Source organism: Felis catus, chromosome A3, assembly GCF_018350175.1.
Source record: "Felis catus isolate Fca126 chromosome A3, F.catus_Fca126_mat1.0, whole genome shotgun sequence".
Taxonomy (NCBI): domain Eukaryota; kingdom Metazoa; phylum Chordata; class Mammalia; order Carnivora; family Felidae; genus Felis; species Felis catus.
In genome coordinates this window covers 103,160,760-103,179,724 of record NC_058370.1, presented here as the reverse complement: position 1 = coordinate 103,179,724, position 18,965 = coordinate 103,160,760, and the positions used below count along the sequence as shown (strand labels likewise).

General features: G+C 42.2%; 2 protein-coding genes across 4 annotated transcripts in view; one reads left to right on the top strand and one right to left on the bottom strand.

Moving 5' to 3' along the window:
* The window catches only part of ANAPC1 (anaphase promoting complex subunit 1), a 96,172-nt gene extending 95,460 nt beyond the window's left edge, over positions 1 to 712 (bottom strand). For 2 of the 3 annotated variants that reach the window (XM_045054572.1, XM_003984262.6), the window contains exon 1: positions 441 to 712. The gene's annotated coding sequence lies outside the window, so the exon portion shown is untranslated. Of the gene's footprint in view, positions 1 to 17; positions 413 to 440 lie in introns of those variants that run through there. The other variant, XM_045054574.1, reaches the window with a different exon arrangement.
* Positions 713 to 788: 76 nt separating this feature from the next.
* The window catches only part of MERTK (MER proto-oncogene, tyrosine kinase), a 147,609-nt gene continuing 129,432 nt past the window's right edge, over positions 789 to 18,965 (top strand). The window contains exon 1 of the mRNA XM_023251886.2: positions 789 to 906. Within this exon, the coding sequence (XP_023107654.2) occupies positions 873 to 906 (34 nt within the window). The 5' untranslated portion in view covers positions 789 to 872. The remainder of the gene's footprint in view (positions 907 to 18,965) is intronic.

The following is an 18,965-nucleotide window of genomic DNA, read 5'->3' as shown; positions in this document are numbered from 1 at the left end:
CTAGGAACAAAAACTACCCTGCCAAAGGTAACCACAAAACTGCCTTAAGAGGAAACCCAAATGCACAGGAAACGCATCTTGCGTAGAGTCTCCGCAAAAAGGCAACGCTTCCTCGGCCTCCTTAGGGTTAGGTGAAACCAAAAAGCTAAGCCCCTGGGCCTCAGAAAATTCTGTCCGAGAAGCAAGGAGCCGTAGAGAAGCTGAGGCCCACATGGGACACCGCGTCCAGCTCAGGAAGGAAGTCAACGAGGAGTGGAGCGGGGAGGTGCACCCCGGAAAGCCCAGCCCGCAGGCCGAGGACCCCTTGGCGCAAACGGGCGCCTAGGGCCTGCCCCTGGACTCCCAGCCCTCCGGTCACCGGATGCAGGTCAACCTCGGGGCGGGTGCGAGGTCGTAAGACATGTGGTGAATCACCGGACGCTGCGGGCCCGAGCCCGCACCTGTGTAACTCGGGACGCGTCAGGCGCGGCGAGCCCCGGCTGCTCCCCGGAGGCGCGGGGGCCGAGGGGGCCCGAGGGCAGCGGTGGGGTCGGTCACGGTGACTCCTCGGCCGCTGCCACTTCTCATTCCCTCTCCCTCCCCTATTCCGGAGGAAGAATGGGCAGCAGCTACGGAAGCGACTGCGAACGACAAGCAGGCGTGCAGGGAAGCCACTCAGGCGAGATGTTCAAATGGACGCTTCCATCTTTGCTTTCCCGTCCTGCCTCGCGCAGGGGCGGGGCGGGGTGGGGCGTCGCGGGAGGCGCGCGGCGGGACTTCGGTCCTAGCGCCTGCGCAGTTGCAGGAAGAAAGGAGTTGGGTTTTTCAACCTCTCTTGGAAGCGCAGCGAAGGTGTCGAAACCCTGGGCGCCTTTGCCAGAACCTGTGCCGTGATGGGCCCCCTCCTGGCGTCCAGATCTTCTCCAGGTTATGTCATAACAAGCTTGCACTGCTCTTAACTCTGAATTAGGAAATATTCTGGCCAGTTTCACTCCAATCTCCAGACCCCCAAATGGGAGGTATTGTACTCCAGGCTTGGGGCAGAAAGGGAGGGACATGCGGATTTTCTCTCTTTGCCAGTGCACTTTAACTTTTTGGGGTCTGGACCCTTTAAAAAGTTGATGAACGCTATGGAGGCCCCGACAAAAACGTAGCGTGCAATTTCTAAGCTTCACAGACGCTTCTATGCGATTCATAGACCCAGATTAAGAACCCTAGTTTTTATAACCCCCCCACCCCGTGTGGATTCAACTGTACAATACCACACTTACAGAAACTAGAAAACTTTCTTGAGCTCTGATCTCCCATTGCATGATATCTCTAGGTTAAAAGTATTGATAGGCGTCCTATTGCCTAAAAAATAGTTCAAGTTCTTTATCCAGAAATGTAAAGTTGGCTGAAACTTTATGTACACTAGGGTTTCCCCAAACACACTTTGCACTTCGTGGTCTGGTATCTCGGCTTTTTATTTAGAATGTTAGCCTTCAGGGTTTGGCTCAAATGCCTTTTCTCAGAAGCCTTCACTCCAACAGGAAAGCGGCTACTGAGGACTGAATGTTTGTCCTGCCAAAATTCGTACGTTCAAACCTAATGCCCCATGTGATGGCATTAGGAAATGAGACCTTTAGGAGGTGCCTAGATCATAAGGATGGAGCCCTCATGAATGGGATTAGTGTACTTTTTTTTAAATTTTTTAAATGTTTATTTATTTTTGAAAGAGCAACAGAGCACAAGTGGGGGAGGGACAGAGAGAGAGGGAGACACAGAATCCAAAGCAGGCTCCAGGCTCTGAGCTGTCAGCACAGAGCCTGACACGGGGCTCGAACTCACAAACCATGAGATCATGACCTGAGCTGAAAAAAGGCACCCCAGTGTGCTTTTTTATGAGACTTCACAGAACTCCCTGTCTCCTGCCACCCACCAAGCGAAGTCACAGTAAAAGACAGCTATCAATGGAACAGACAGCAGGTGTCACCAGACACTCAATCTACCAGTGCCCTGATCTCAGACATCCCAGACTCCAGAACTGTGAGAAATAAATGTTTGCTGTTTGTTAAGCCAGGCAGTTTATGGTATTTTGGTTATGGCAGCCCAAATGGACTCAGAGACTCTCTTAGAAGTTTGAGGAGATCTGCCTTTCACTGTAGTCATTTGCTTGAAAACAAAATATCCCCAGACTTCCCTGGCCTGATACAGGGATCAGATTTCGATCAAGGCAAACTGGTCAGTAGGAACGAGGCAGGAAGGAGCTACACAAATAAATTCCCTTTTCATCTCCCTCAGATAGACGACTGTAAGGAATGGTTTCTCTGCATCACCTGTCAAGACGTGTCTGTGGCTGAGTGGGCCACCTGCCAAGGAGACTACTGATGCGTAGGCAGCCCATTGTGTAGCAGCATCCATGCAGGACTTCTTAGCCTTCCCTGCTCCTTCCCTTCATTCTCTCCAGCTTGGAGGAAAGCATCAGCACTCATCACACTTGCCTCTGGCTCTATCTTTTAGGGAACACAAGCAGCACAATCCATAAAAGAGTTTCTCATGCTGCTAATGATCCAATCTGTAAAGCAAGTCACTGAAAGCATTCACTCAGCTCTCCCTCCTGGGTGTTCCCTTGTTGCTCGCAAATTCTCAAGATGTTTCTCTGTGGCCTCAGCAGATGTGCTCTGTGAGGACACCAAGGTCAATGTGGACGTTTCCCCTCCAGTACTCCCAAAGACCATCCTTCCTCAGATGCACCCCTGCAGCACTCCAGTGTCAGTGACAGCATGGCTTGGACTCATGGTCTGACAAAGTCTCCTAAGAAAGGAAATCTTCTAGCTTCTGCCATTAACCTCTGCCCATAGGGGTCCAAACCACAAATCCAGGAGTTTTAGAAAATGGTCATCTGTTACCTCCATCATCCTCCCATTTTCTTCTAGCGTTTGAGGCATCCACTTAGCTCAGAACACAGAACCCTGGTGTAGACTCCTACAGGCAACCAACTCACCACACTTCTGTCATGTCCTCCAAATGAACATGGATTATCTGTAGGGCTCCTGAGATTGCATTTTGGATACAGATAGAGATGTATCCAGTATTATAAAGTAGACCTCTTCTGTTGGTGTACTTACCCAGTAACTAGCAAAATTCCCCATATATAATTGGCACACCAAAAAAATTGAATAAAATCCCCATTTCTCACTTTTAATCTATTTGTGACAAAAAAAAAATGCAAGTCTCTGCATTAGTAGCCATTGCTACATAATAATATTACCACAAAATGTGTGGGTTAAAATAACATGTATTTATTATGTCACAATTTCTATGAGTCAGGCGTCCAGGCCTAGATGGGTCTTCCACTTGGGGTCTAACAAGGCTGCAATAAAGGTGTTGCTTGGAGTATGGTCTCATCCAAGGCTCTACTGGGGAAAGCTTTGCTTCTAGGCTCACTCAGAATTCCGTTTCTTGTAGTTCTAGGACTAATGGCTTCAGCATTTTGCTGGCTGTCAGCAAGAGGCTGTCCTCAGCAACTAGAAGCCACGCACAATCCCTGCGGTGTTCCCCAATATCATCAAAGCATGCAAGCCAAGAAGGCAATAGCATTTACTAGCAAGAAGTCACAACCTTAGTCTAGTCACAAAAGTGACATCTAATCACCTTTGAGGGTTAAGAGGAATCACACTCAGGGCTGGGGAAGGATTACATAAGGAAGCAGGGATCACTGGGAGTCTTCTCAGAAGCAGCCCACTACAGTCTCCAATATCTGTCTGGTAAGTATAAGGCTTTAGACTACCCATTTTGGCGGAGAATGAAATGTATGCCAGGTTCTCCCTCTCTTCTGAGCCCTTACAGCAGCCCCCTCTCTGCCCTTCCTTTCTGGGCCTGCACAGGGCCCTACATCTGCCTCTCTACCAGACCCACCCTGGGCCCACAGCTGACTCTGTCTCACCCTGTAGTTCTCCACAACCTCATAGTCTCAGAAACCACAGAAGGACTTTGGTTAAAGCCAAGTTTTCTGTGTTTTAACTATTGCAGAGGAGACACAGGAAAAACAAGCTGCTTCTCAAACACCTGAAATCATACTTGATTTTTATACAGGTGAAGAGGAAGGACCCAGAAGGTCAGGGGACAGTTAACCAGTTCATTTACATGGTTAAGTGAATAACGAGATAGTTAATGAACTATCACGTAATATTTTCTGAATGTATTCAATTTTCCAATACATGGTTCACAAACTTGAAGATAATCCAAGCATAGGGGTTAGGATTTATATTTGAAGTAGGGTAACCAATCATCCCAATTTTCCCAGAACTGGGGTTTCCCAGGATACAAGACTCAGTTTTAAAACCAGACAGCCCATGCCAACCGAGACTACTGGTCAACCTAATTTGAAATGACAAAAGGCAGGCTTTATACACATGTGAGTAAACCCTTACCTTCTGGGGTTTGGGGACAATTCAGGGAAATGAACCCCTCAGCACATAAAACACAGTATCTTCTCCATTTCAAACGTATGGCTAGCCTGGCTGGTCCAACTTAAGTCTCACAATGTAGTACGTCCCATCTTAAAGAGAAAGTTCTTATTTCTGATCTAAAATTTTTCTTTATCCAACGGAATGTTTACAATATTTTGATTTCACAATTTAAATGCTATCTTTTCCAAAAATAACCCATTTTCCCCAAGAAAAACACAACAATTTTAGAGAACTATAATTAGAGATTAAGTTGAGAGTAGGTGGGGACACTGGGGTGGCTCAGTTGATTAAGCGTCTGACTTCAGCTCAGCTCATGGTCTCATGGTTCATGGGTTCGAGCCCCATGTCAGGCTCTGCTGACAGTATCAGGCTCTGTGCTGACAGCTCAGAGCCTGCTTTAGATTCTGTGTCTCCCTCTCTCTCTTCCCCTTCTCCACTCACACTCTCTCTCTCTCTCTTAAAGATAAACATTTAAAAAAATTGAGAGTAGGTAGCATGTGGAAACTAAATTGTAAAAGATTGGGTTAGACCATCTTTTTTTTTTTTTCAAAGGCAATTCAGGGTAGTTTGATTAGTACATTTTATATCAAGCCCTTCCTTCCCAATTTTGATTTTAACCAGCAATACTTTACTATTTTAAGCCTCTGGGTCCTATAATTGCTAAATTAGTAGGCCACAAACCTTGAAATGATGACAGTAATAAATTTCCTCATAGTACAGTGAATATGTTACTGTGTGGTACTGAATGGGACCTAAAATACAAATAGCACCAAGCTATCTGTGGATGGGATGACGGCCCCAGTAACGTAACAAGCAACAATTAGGGTAGTGCTTTCTAAAATCCCTCCACGATAAGGGTATTCTTAGCCATCGTTCGTGCCTAATTGATCTCACGTATGGAGAATTTACCAAGTGAGGGTGAGTAGTTGAGATTAGTAAAGAAGGAATGACACCATATGCTGAGAATGAAGAACTACAAGGCTTGAATTCTCACTTGCCTCCTTAATAGGTTCAGGGGTAATTTTGTATAGTATTTACATTTGCACCTCTGGAAAAAAAATATATATATATATGTATGTATGTATATGTGTACGTATATACATACATATACATATATATGCTTTTCGATTTCCACAGGTAAGTGTGTGTTCTGCATCATTCTCTGTAACCTTTTTTGTCGTTTTTTTTTTAATGTTTATTTTATTTTTGAGAGAGAGAGCGGGGGAAGGGGCACAGAGAAAGGGGACAGAGGATCTGAAGCAGACTCTGCTGGCAGCAGAGAGCCCCATGTGGAGCTTGGACCCATGAACCGTGAGATTATGACCCAAGCCAAAGTCAGACACTTAACCAACTGAGCCACCCAGGGGCCCCTTCTGTAGCTTTTCAAGAACTCTGAGGGGCCTGTGGTTTTACTCTATCTGCCTGCCAGTTCCATGAATGTTGGTAGAAGCCAGAAAACCTACTGGGTCAGAGATGAAGGATAATTTCTTACAGCAGCAGCAGAGTATGAGCATTATTGTGCCTGTGCCCTGAGCCCCAGTTTCCACCGAGTGACATGAAGAAGACCAGATGACATCTGCATACACATTGGATTGCAGCAGAGGGAAGGCACGGTGAGGTTAGGAAAACCTTTAGTAATAGGCAGAAGAGACACGATCTCTGTCTTCAAAGGCTATAAACAAACCTGCTCTTTGCTCCAGGGACAGACACTATCTCTATCTTCCAATGTTTCCTAACAAAGGAACAAGGACAGGGTGCCCCCGTGTAAGATAAGAGGAACTGTCTCCCAGCATGGCAAAGTGTAACTCTCTCCAATATCAAAGTTTCTTCCATACCAGTAAGTTGTGTACAGAATCTGGGTCACCTGGGTGGCTTAGTCAGTTAAACATCCAGCTCTTGATTTTGGCTCAGGTCATGATCTCACAGTTATGGGATTAAGCCCCACATTGGGGTCTGTGCCCGGCTCTATGCTGGGTGTGGAGCCTGCTTGAGATTTTCTCTCTTTCTCTTTAGCTCTCAAAAAAAAAAAAAAAAAAAGACAATCTAATTGCACAATGGTTACATGTTAGTCACTTCTCGCTGTGTAACCACATTACTACAAACCTAGTGGCAATCCACATTATTATCTCACAGTTTCTCTAGTCAGAAATCTGAGTGTGGCTTAAGGAGCTCCTCTGGTTAGGAGATTGCATGCAAAACCGCACTCAAGATTTGGCCAAGATTTGGCCAAGATTGTGGTCTCATCCCAGATTCTACTGGGGAAGGATATGCTTCCAATTTCACTCGGGTTGTTGGCAGAATTCAGTTGCTTACAGTTGTAGGATTGAGATATTTGGTCTCTTGCCGGCTGTGGGTTGGAGATGCCCTCAGCTCCAAGAGGCCTTACCAGATAGGGTTCCCCAACAGGGCCACTTGGTCCGTCAAAGCCAGCAAGAGAGAGAGCAAACAATTCCAGCAAAATGGGCACTAGAGTCTATAAGAATCACACAATTAAGTGTATCCCATCACATTTGACTTACTCTGTTGGTTTGTGTCTTCAGATGTGTTTGTGGAGGGGACTGGCTGTTGGCTACTTCAGATCATTTATCTGACAGAGTGAGGAAAACTCTTTCTGAGGAGAGGAACTTTTAGTTGAGAACTCAAATGATGAGAAGTCAACAGTGCAAAGATGAGGTGTGAGGAGCATTCTGGAAAGAAGGAACAGAAAATGGAAAATGTAGCTACACCCACAGACAAAAAATTACCATGCCCTTATAACATTGTAGTTTATTTGTTTCTTTGTCTGTTTTCTCCAGGACCCAGTGAATTGTACAAATTATCTCAGAAACATCATTACCTATTACACAGTAGACAGCAAATCTGTTTAATAAATGGATGGACTCATTCATTTAGGAATTATTTTATTATGCTTCCATGTACTTGAGAAATACAAAATGACTATGTAGGAGCACCTGGGTGGCTCAGTCAGTTAAGCGCCCGACTTCGGCTCAGGTCATGATCACACGGTTCATGGGTTCAAGTCCCACATTGGGCTCTGTGCCGACAGCTCAGAGCCTGGAGCCTGCTTCGGATTCTGTGTCTCCCTCTCTCTCTGCCCCGCCCTGCTGGCACTCTGTCTCTCTTGCAAAAATAAATAAACATTAAAAAGTTTTAGAAAAAACAAAAAACAAAATGGCTATGTGAAGGCCTGTGCCATCAGTGAACTCACGGTTGTGGGGAGCAGAGTTACAAACAGTTATCAATAGAAGGTGGTCAGTGCTGTTGGGGCTACTACAGCATTGGAAGAAAGAATGGAGTTTCAAGTCTAGGGGGATTTAGGGAAACTACATAAAGGCGGCGACATTGGCCCTGAGTCTTGAAGGATACCTAAATTAGTTGGGGGGGCATAAGTAGGAAAAAGCATTTTATTTAATTTTTAAAAAAAAATTTTTAATGTTTATTTTTAAGAGACAGAGCATGAATGGGGGAGGGGCAGAGAGAGAGGGAGACACAGAATCCGAAGCAGGCTCGAGGCTCTGAGCCGTCAGCACAGAGCCCCATGCAGGGCTAGAACCCACAAACCATGAGATCATGACCTGAGCCGAAGTCAGAGGCTTAACTGACTGAGCCACCCAGGCGCCCCAGGAGAAAGCATTTTAGCCAAAGGAATCAGCTTGAGCAAAAGCTTGGAGATGACAAACTGAATGGCTGGTTTGCAAAAGCCTCAAGAAGCTTAGGAGTAGAGAAAATAAAATCAGGAGTCTGTGTGGAAGGAGGAATAGCCCCAGGCTGCTCATTCAAGAAGCCTCAATATACCAGCAAAAAAATAAGGAAGCTCACTCTAAGGTATGCCCCTAGCCCAGTGGGATAATCTGGATAATGATCATAACAGACTAAAACACATCAGAGATGTAAAAATGTGTGTATTTGTAATGATGCTAAACAAACAAAACCTTCCTGGTTAACACTGGAGATTGCCTAGTCCATCAACTCACTTCTCTGAAATTTGATAAAGTGAAAGAAGCCAGCATGTATCCAGTCCTTCCTCTGTGATCTCTGTTTCAGAAGAATTAATGGATTGGTGAAAGAAAGTTCTTTTTATAGAAGAATCCCAGGTAATAAAGAGAATTCCTGAAAGTATTAGAAATGCACTGTTCGGGGCGCCTGGGTGGCGCAGTCGGTTGAGCGTCCGACTTCAGCCAGGTCACGATCTCGCGGTCCGTGAGTTCGAGCCCCGCGTCGGGCTCTGGGCTGATGGCTCGGAGGCTGGAGCCTGTTTCCGATTCTGTGTCTCCCTCTCTCTCTGCCCCTCCCCCGTTCATGCTCTGTCTCTCTCTGTCCCAAAAATAAATAAACGTTGAAAAAAAAAATTAAAAAAAAATGCACTGTTCTAGGATAAAAAACTTAAGAGACAAACCAAAATACAGTGTGACAACTTTTCTAAAATTAATTTTATTTCTTTTTTTTTAACATTTATTTATTTTTGAGAGGGTGGGGGAGGGGCAGACAGAGAGTGGGACAGAGGATCCAAAGCGGGCTCTATGCTGACAGCAGAGATCCCAATGCAGGGCTCGAACTCACAAACCATGAGATCATGACCTGAGCCGAAGTCAGACACTTAACCGACTGAGCCACCCAGGTGCCCCAAAGACTTTTTGATCTTTTGACCCCCAAAACCAACTATTAAATGACATCTTGGATTCGACCAGGGAAATTTGAGTATGTACTGAGTATTAGATGATTTGAAAGAATTATTAACTTTGTTAGATGTGATAATGGTGGTTAAGCTTAAAAAATCCTATCAGTTTAAGATGCAGATTAAGGGTAAAATAGTATGTCTGGGACTTGTTTTAAAGTACTCAAGCAAGAAGGGGGGGGGGGGGGGGGGAGGAGATAGATGAAACCAGATTGGCAAAATGTTGGTAATAGTGGATTCTTTTTTTTTTTTTTTAATGTTTATTAATTTTTGAAGGAGAAGAGACAGAGTGCGAGCATGGAAGGGGCAGAGAGGGGGACACAGAATCCCAAGCAGGATCCAGGCTCTGAGCTGTCAGCACAAAGCCCAATGCAGGCCTCAAACTCACAAACTGTGAGATCATGACCTGAGCCAAAGTCAGACACTTAACAGACTGAGCCACCCCTGGCGCCCGATAATAGCAGATTCTTAATGATGGGCACATAAAGATTCATTATTAAAAGTGGAATCACTCTTGCCAATGTTTAATATTTTGCATAATAAATAGTTTTAAAAAGCAAAGTAAGTAAATAAACAAATGCTCCCTTTTCAAAGAAAACTTCTCTGTCCACCGTATCTAAACTTGGTACCCCAAGTCCTCCTCTGTGATCCAGTTTACTCCTTTAATACAACTTTTCACAAACTTTTAAACTGTTCTTCTTAAAAATGTATTTACTTGTCTGTTAACCCCCCTCCAGAATATAAACTCCATCTTATTTAGGACAGCGGTACAGCACCTCCCATTCAGCCTGGTACATAGTGGATGAGAAATATGTATTTCTTAAATGAATGAGTGAATGAATGGATGAATGAATGACTGAATGAATGAATAACAAAAGCAAATTTTGGTGAAGGTGGGAGCAATGAGCACTGTTAGAGTGTAAACATGCGTGCTTCTCTGGAAGACAGAAAGGAGAGCAGACAGAAATGGACTGGGCTATTTATATCACAGGGGGAAATGGAAACAACCTACATATTCAACAAGAGGGGATTTCTATGTAAAATTAACATTGAATAAGTGCCCAAAATGGCACTTAAATACAACAAAGGATTTTTGTTTTAACCCAGAAATTTAGGAGGATTGGGTACATGGGAAAAGACAATAGCTCCAATAGTTTGGAAGCTGTAAAGCAGCAGAGTGATTAAGTCATTTAAGAAAACTAAATATTAACAATGGGGGAGAGGTAAGAATTAAGCCAGATTTTATCATAAAACCTCAAAAGTCTCAGGAATTGGTGGCATCAGATACCCCTAGATGTGGGTATGAACATAGAGATGACAGAGTGAGAAGGTTGGGCTGAGGATCCATTTTTGTAGCCCTTTTCTACTCTGATTGTGGCCTTGACCATAAGACTTACATTGGTCAAAGGGACAGTGGTGGTAAGAACACTTAAAAAAAAAAAAAAAAAAAAGGAAAGGAAAATCATTGAGTTGATAGATGTGTTAATTAACTTGATGGAAGAATCCTTTCACAATGTATACATACATCAGGTCATCATGTTGTACACTTTAAATATATTACGTTTGTAGTTGTCAACTCTGACTCTCAATAAAGCTGGAAAAAAAATAAAAAAAGAGAGTGGGTTATAGGAGAAAGGATAAACACCCGGATCCATGGGGCGTGTAGAGTTGAGAAACAGATACATACAAATAGAGGCAATTGATATTTTTAAATCAACTTTATTTTTACGAACAGTTTAACAGAAAAATTGCAAAGCTAGTTCAGAGAGTTCCCATAGTTCCCACACAGTTTTCTCTATTAACATTTTACATTTATAAAATGTAAGGTGGGTACATTTATTAAAATTAATGAAGCAATATCAGTACCTTCTTAATATAAAACCATGCCTTATTCAAATTTCAGTAGTTTTTACCTGAAGTCCTTTTTCTGTTAAAGAATCCAATTCAGGATACGCTGTGTTTCCGTAAGCTTCTTTTGTTGTTTTTAAAAACCTTGATAGTTTTGAGGAATGCTGGTCAGGTATTTTGTAGCATATTCTTTACCTGGAATTTCTCTGATGTTTTTCTCCTGATTAGACTGGGGATATGGATTTGGGGGAGGAAGCTTATAGAGACAAAGTGCCGTTTCATCCCATCATGTGTATACCAACCACATGACTTACCATTAGCTGTGTCACCTGGCTAAGGTAGTGTTTGTAACTTATCTACTTTATATACCTGAAATTACTGTTCCCCCTTTCCATATTGTACTCTTTGGAAGGAAGACAATATGTGCAGCCCTCATTTAAGGAGTGGGGCCAATTGATTTTTTTTTTCAAAGTTGCAAAATAATTCAGCAGAGGAAAGATAGTCTTGTTGACAATTAGTGCTGGAAGAATTGGATATCCATATGCAAAAAAAGAAAGAAAGAAAGAAAAGAAAAAGAAAGAAAGAAAGAAAGAAAGAAAGAAAGAAAGAAAGAAAGAAAGAAAGAAAAGAAAAGAAAGAGGGAGGTGGGGAGGGAGGGAAGGAGAAAGAAAAAAAAAGGAAGAAAGGGAGGAACTTGATCCATACCTCATACTAGTTACTCAAAATGGATCAAAGATATAAATGTAAGAGTAAAATGATAAAACATTTAGAAGAAAGCAGTGTAGGTGTGCATTCTTGTGACCCTGGATTTGACAATGATTTCTTAGGTATGGCCCCAAAAGCTTAAGGAATCAAAAAAAAAAAAAAAAGCAAATTTGACTTCATAAAAATTTTATGATTTTGTGTTTCAAATGACACTATCAAGAAAGTGCAGAGGCACCTGGGTGGCTCAGTCGGTTAAGCATTGGACTTCAGCTCAGGTCATGATCTCATGATTCAAGGGTTCGGGCCCCGTTTGTGGGTTTGGGCCCCGCATCAGGGTCTGTGCTGACAACTCAGAGCCAGAGCCTGCTTCAGACTCTGTGTCTCCCTCTTTGTCTGCCCCTCCCCTGCTCACACTCTGTCTCTCTCAGTCTCTCAAAAATAAATAAAATAAATAAAATAAAAATTTAAAAATAAATAAAAAATTTTGTTAAATTAAAAAAGAAAGTGCAAAGACAAGCCATAAAATGGGAGGAAATATTTGAAGTCATACATCTGTATTTATCTAGGATATGTAATGAACTCTTATAACTCAACACAAAAAGACGACCCAATTTAAAACTGGGCAAAGGATTTGAATAGACATTTCTCCAAAGAAGATAAACAAATGGGGAAAAAAAAAAAGTGAAAAAATGATCAGTATCATTAGTTATCAGGGAAATGCAAATCAAAACCACAGTGAGATACCACTTCACACCCACTAGGATGGCCATAATCCAAAAGTTGTACAGTAACAAATGTTGATGAAAATGTGGAAATATTGGAACCCTCCCACATTGCTGGTGGGAGTGCAAAATGGTGCAGCCACTTGGTAAACCAGTTGGACAGATTCTCAAAAAATTTAAACCTAGAGCTACCATATGACCCAGTAATTGTACTTCTAGGTATATACCCAAGAGAACTGAAAGTGTATGTTTACACAAACACTTCTATATGACCATCCGTAGCAGCATTATGCATAATAGCCAAGAAGTGGAAGTAACCCATAATGCCCTTCAACTGATGACTGGGTAAACAGAATGGGATATATGCATACAATGGAATATTATTCAGCTATAAAAGGGAATTAACTATTGATATGTGCTACAACATGAATGAATCTTGAAAATATTATGCCTAATGAAAGAATGCAGTCACAAAAGGCCACATATTTTATAATTCCATTTATATGAAACACCCAGAATAGGGAAATCTATAGAGACAGAAGTAAATTAGTGATTGCCGGGGGGTTGGAGGTTGGGGTAGAGGGTGGGATGGGGGAACAGAAAATGACAGCTAATAGGTATGTGGTTTCTTTTTGAGGCAATGAAATCCCCAAAAATAATGGTGCTGTTGCACAAGTCTATGAATATAGAAAAATGGCTCCCTTATATACTTTAAAAGGGTGAATCTTGGGGCGCCTGGGTGGCTCAGTCAGTTAAGCGTCCGACTTCAGCTCAGGTCACGATCTCACGGTCCGTGAGTTTGAGCCCCGCATCGGGCTCTGGGCTGATGGCTCAGAGCCTGGAGCCTGCTTCCCATTCTGTGTCTCCCTCTCTCTCTGCCCCTCCCCCGTTCATGCTCTGTCTCTCTCTGTCTCAAAAATAAATAAACGTTAAAAAAAATTAAAAAAAAAAAAAGGTGAATCTTGGGCTATGTGAATTATATCTGCATAAAGCTGTTTTTTAAAGTTCTTAGATAAGACACCAAAACCACAATCCTTAAAAGAAAAAAAAACAATAATGAATTGAATCTCATCAAAACTAACATTTTTTGCTCTGCTAAGGACATTGTCAAGAAAAAGAAAAGCCAAGCTGTAGACTGGAAAAAATATATATATTGCAAACCACCTTACTGACCAATGGCTTTTTTTTTCTTTTTTTTTTTTTTTTAATTGACATCCAAATCAGTTAGCATATAGTGAAACAATGATTTCAGGAGTAGATTCCTTAATGCCCTTCCCCATGTAGCCCATCCCCTGTCCCACAACCCCTCCAGTAACACTCTGTTTGTTCTCCATATTTAAGAGTCTCTTATGTTTTGCTCCCCTCCCTGTTTTTTGTATTATTTTTGTTTCCCTTCCCTTGTGTTCATCTGTTCTGTGTCTTAAAGTCCTCATATGAGTGAAGTCATATGATATTTGTCTTTCTCTAATTTCGCTTAGCATAATACTCTCCAGTTCCATCCACGTTGTTGCAAATGGCAAGATTTCATTCTTTTTGATTGCTGAGTAATACTCCATGGTGTGCGTGCATGTATACAATATACCAGCATATATATATAAGTATATAATATATAATATATAATATATATAATTGTATATATAGTATATAATATATATATGTATATATATACCACATCTTCTTTATCCATTCATCCATCAATGGACATTTGGGCTCTTTCCATACTTTGGCTATTGTTGATAGTGCTGCTATAAACATGGGGTGCATGTGTCCCTTCAAAACAGCACACCTGTATCTCTTGGATAAATGCCTAGTAGTGCAATTCCTGGTTAGTAAGGTAGTTCTATTTTTAGTTTTTTGAGGAACCTCCATACTGTTTTCCAGAGTGGCTGCACCAGTTTGCATTCCCACCAGCAGTGCAAAAGTGTTCCTCTTTCTCCACAACCTCGCCAGCATCTGTTGTTGCCTGAGTTGTTAATGTTAGCCATTCTGACAGGTGTCAGGTGGTATCTCATTGTGGTTTTGATTTGTATTTCCCGGATGATGAGTGATGCTGAGCATTTTTTCATGCGTCAGTTGGCCATCTGGATGTCTTCTTCGGAGAAGTGTCTATTCATGTCTTTTGCCCATTTCTTCACTGGATTATTTGTTTTTTGGGTGTTGAGTTTGTGACCAATGGCTTTTATCCAGAACATATAAAGAATTCTGAAAACTCAAAAAAAAAAAAAAAAAGAAAAAGAAACCTACAGCTTTGTTCCTTGATAAAGCTCTTATCACACTTAAGTGAGATCTTCATCATGATCATGGTTACTATTTGATTTATCCAATTGTAACCCGGTGAAAAGGAAGACAGATTCATATTGAAACAATGCAAAAAATATATATGTATATGGCCATGAAAGAAAAGAACTGGGTAAAGATACTTTATATAATATTTCACCAATACTACCATTATTCTGAGTGGTTTTGTAGATAACACTAATCGATATATATCATTAATCATAACATAATCCTTACTGGGTGTTTTTTTTTACTTGTTAGCTTATGATCTATGTTACACTCTTTTATGGGATTGCTTATTCTGAATTCCAAGGGGTCAATCGGAATAAGATCCTATTTAAAGGATGTCTTCTTATTCCAGTTTGAACAAATATGGCAATAAGATTGATGGCTAGCAATAAAGAAAAAGCTTTTTAATATGCTTATTAAAAGAAGGATATTACCTATAATTAAATCTAAAGTAGGTTTTGTGGCTCCTGGGTTAAGCAGTGTACTTATGCATTTGCCTCCTTCTGGACTGAAGAGTCTGCAAACCCTACCCCAGTCCTTTAGTGCAGATTGACAGCAGTCTATGTTGACAATGCCAGTCCATTCTGTATCTATGGTACAGTTCTTAACTGTGGTTCTTTTGATGTTTCTTCCGGAAGACCAATTACTCTCGGGCAAGCGGTGACTCTCAAAAGGAGCTAATAGCTGGATTAACTCTAGCTATTTTGTTATGTGCACTTAGCTGTAGCACTTGTCTAGGTAAATTGTGGCTGAGGTTAGGGGCATAGCTTTTAAGACTTAATAACACTTTATTGTTGTACATGGAGCTTTCCCCTCAAGTTAGGAGACAGAGAGATGCAGAAAGAGGAAAGAGTTATTGACAAACAAGACATTGTAAAAGATTAGCACACTTCACTTTGGGGAAGAAAAGACTTATTTTCTCTCTTGTGTCCTTCTTTCAGTTTTCATTCCTACAAAAAGAACTACCAGCTTAGATTTAACAACTTCAGCCAAGGGTCAAAAGGAAACATGAAACTCAAAAACACCAACCCCGAAGCTCCAGCACACACACACACACATGCGCTCACACATGCACACATACACCATTTTTGCACTCCCAGTGCCAACCAAACACCTCAAAGAGCACAGAGAATGCAAGGAGGTAACAGAAGTACAAGTGTCCAAACAGGCAACCAAAAACTATTATCAATCAGATTTCTATTGTCTGCTACCTTGCAGATCACCAGTCATCCGTTCCCAAGGAACTAACAGAACGAGCCCCTTGTGATTTCAGTACATTGTTCAGCAAATGGAATCTCATCTACTTACCATCCCCCATCCCGCCAACAAACTACAAGAACTAGAAACTTCTTACTTCCAGAATGGCTTTGGCAAGCAAAATGGAGTCTTTTACATGCACTATCTCAATTACCCTGCAACTACAAAGGCAAAACTCTTAGACTACTAGTATTTTGTTGAAGGAGCTAAATGGAGTTGCTTACCAGCATCAGTTCAGTTTCTCATTGGACTACAAAATCTAGATCTCTATGCTTATGATATGTTCTGAAGCATGCTGAACAAACCCCTACATCCACCATCTCAATTTCTTCTAATCTTCAAGTGTCAGACACTTGTACTTCCAGAACAGTTTTCAGTGCCTCGGTGAACTCTAGTGTCTGGATATTTGCACATCCCCAGTGTTGTTCAGCATATGGTGAAAGAATATCTTATCAATGTCATCTCAGGTTTCCAAAAGCTACAAGGGCTAGACACTGGTCCTTCCAGTTTGTCATTCACCCTTTCAAATGCCAGTCACGTACATGCTCCAATACTTGAGCTTCCCAGATGTTGTTGACCTTGGTGATTTGAGCCTTTTACTTATTTTTTTTTTAACATTTATTTTTATTTTTGAGACAGAGAGAGACAGAGCATGAACGGGGGAGGGTCAGAGAGAGGGAGACAAAGAATCTGAAACAGGCTCCAGGCTCTGAGCTGTCAGCACAGAGCCCAACGTGGGGCTCGAACTCACGGACCGTGAGATCATGACCTGAGCTGAAGTCGGCCGCTTAACTGACTGAGCTACCCAGGCGCCCCGATTTGAGCCTTTTAAACACACAATCTGAATTTGCCTTCCCTGCCCCCACCACACAAATGCCAGCACATGCGAATATGTGAACTGGATAATTTCCAATCTGTTGTTCAGCACATGGAATGAGGCATTTTGTATGCTCCGTTATCATACCCCAGCAAATTCAAGAAGTGGGCACTTGGCATTCTGTTACATAGTTCAGCTTGCTGGCTGAATGAAGTGTCATACCAGAACTCTCTCAGTCCCATAACAAATAACAAATACCAGATAATACTACTTCCGTTTCTTTCCACCGCAGTGAAAACATACACCATCCCATTTTTATAACAAATTGTAACACTTAAATACTTGCACTTCTACTCTTTCCAGGATACCCAATGGGTTCTCTTAACATGCACAACATCACTTCCCCCAACCAACTACAAAAGCCCAACAACCATTTTATACAATGTTCAATACACTGAGGGGCATCTTTAAACAATACTATCCCTTTTTTGAGCTAGACAGTTTTGCTTCCAGTAAGTTTTTGGGGCCTGGCAAATGGATTTTCTTGCAAAAGAGTCCCCAAAAACCACAAAAAGAAATGCCTTTATTTTACGATGATAATCACTGTGCTGAAGGTAAACTTTTATGTACCATTTCATTTTGCAACAACTACAAAAGCTATTGTGCTGTGAGGGTCTGGAATTAGCCTGAGCTATTTTGTTAAAGTTCCTCCATGGCACTGACTCCTGGTCAGGGCATGAAGCATACCGATTAATAATGTTCCTTTGTAATCATGGGTTTGTGGAGGTTTAAGGAGATTTGTACCAACTTGTCAGCATTGCTTATTGAAAACAGTGAGGGGGATAATTTGCACCTGGTCTCCACAAGACCCCAGAGGGCCCTGCTATGGAAGCTGATTATGCCTCACCAATATGCCTAGGTGACCAGCAAAATTTAAAAATCCCCAGCCGAGCCACTATTTTGTGCTCCCTGTCTCCAAGGTGTCCCAAGTGGTTCCTGATCCAAGAGAGAAAGTGTATCTGGCCACATGCTTTGCAGAGGGAGGACGAAGGACCCTGTACCTGGCCTCTCTGGACCCTTTACCATGAAACAACCTTTAACTGTGATGCGTATTCTTACTTTATTGTTGTTCCTATATCGTGTTCTCTTTTTGTAACAAACTTTAGGATTTTGATCTGGTGAGTTTTCTTTAGCAATGGATTTCTGTGTACCTGCTACTTAGCAGTTATACAAGTACAGCGGTAGGCTTGTGTTAGAGTCAGGATTCCTAGTGAATTACCTTCCCTACAACATAGTCACCTGAGAGGTATACACCTGTTGAGCTCAGTGAATGGAGACCCTTCCATGCACCATCTATGTTGCCCATAAAACTACAAGATGTTGTGTTTTCCTTAAGATTTGGAGTATTCTGAGTTGCCTTTTTTTAAAAAACTCTATTTTTGAGAGAGAGACAGAGTGTGAGCAGGGGAGGGGCAGAGAGAAAGGGAGACACAGAATCCGGAGCAGGCTCCAGGCTCCACGCTGTCAGCACAGAGCCCTACGTAGGGCTCAAACTCACGAACCGTGAGATCATGTCCTGAGCGGAAGTCAGATGCTTAACCAGCTGAGCCACCCAGGCGCCCCTGAGTTGCCTGTCTTATTGGCACCATCCCAGTCCCCCTGCAAATTTCAAGAACTTGGCATTTCTATTTACAACATGTTGCTCAGCACACTGAATGGAGGACAAGAGATCAAGGGGCTTAGAATACTAGTGTTGGAATGTCATTATGTGGTACTGAAAGCACCAAGAATTATGACAGGGATAGTGTGAAGGAGTGACTGTGGAGCAAGTACTAAAATCTTCAAGGAGGGGCGCCTCTGTGGCTCAGCTGGTTAAGTGTTTGACCGGCTCAGGTCACGATGATCTCTCGGTTGGTGAAAATTCAAGCCCTGCATCCAGCTCTGTACTGACAACGTAGAGCCTACTTTGGATCCTCTGTCTCCCCCTCTCACTTCCCCTCCTCTGCATTCTCTCTCTCTCTTTCTCAAAAATAAACATTAAAAATAAAATACAATAAAATCTTCAAGGAATATGAGAGAGAGAGAGAGAGAGAGAGAGAGAGAGAGAGAGAGCGAGCCCTAGGGGTCTGTAGATACCTGCAGCAAACAGGGCTGGTAACATAACGTTCAAGCCACAGACTTTAGAGGGGAGGGACAGGAAATGGTCTTAGGGCAGCAAGAAG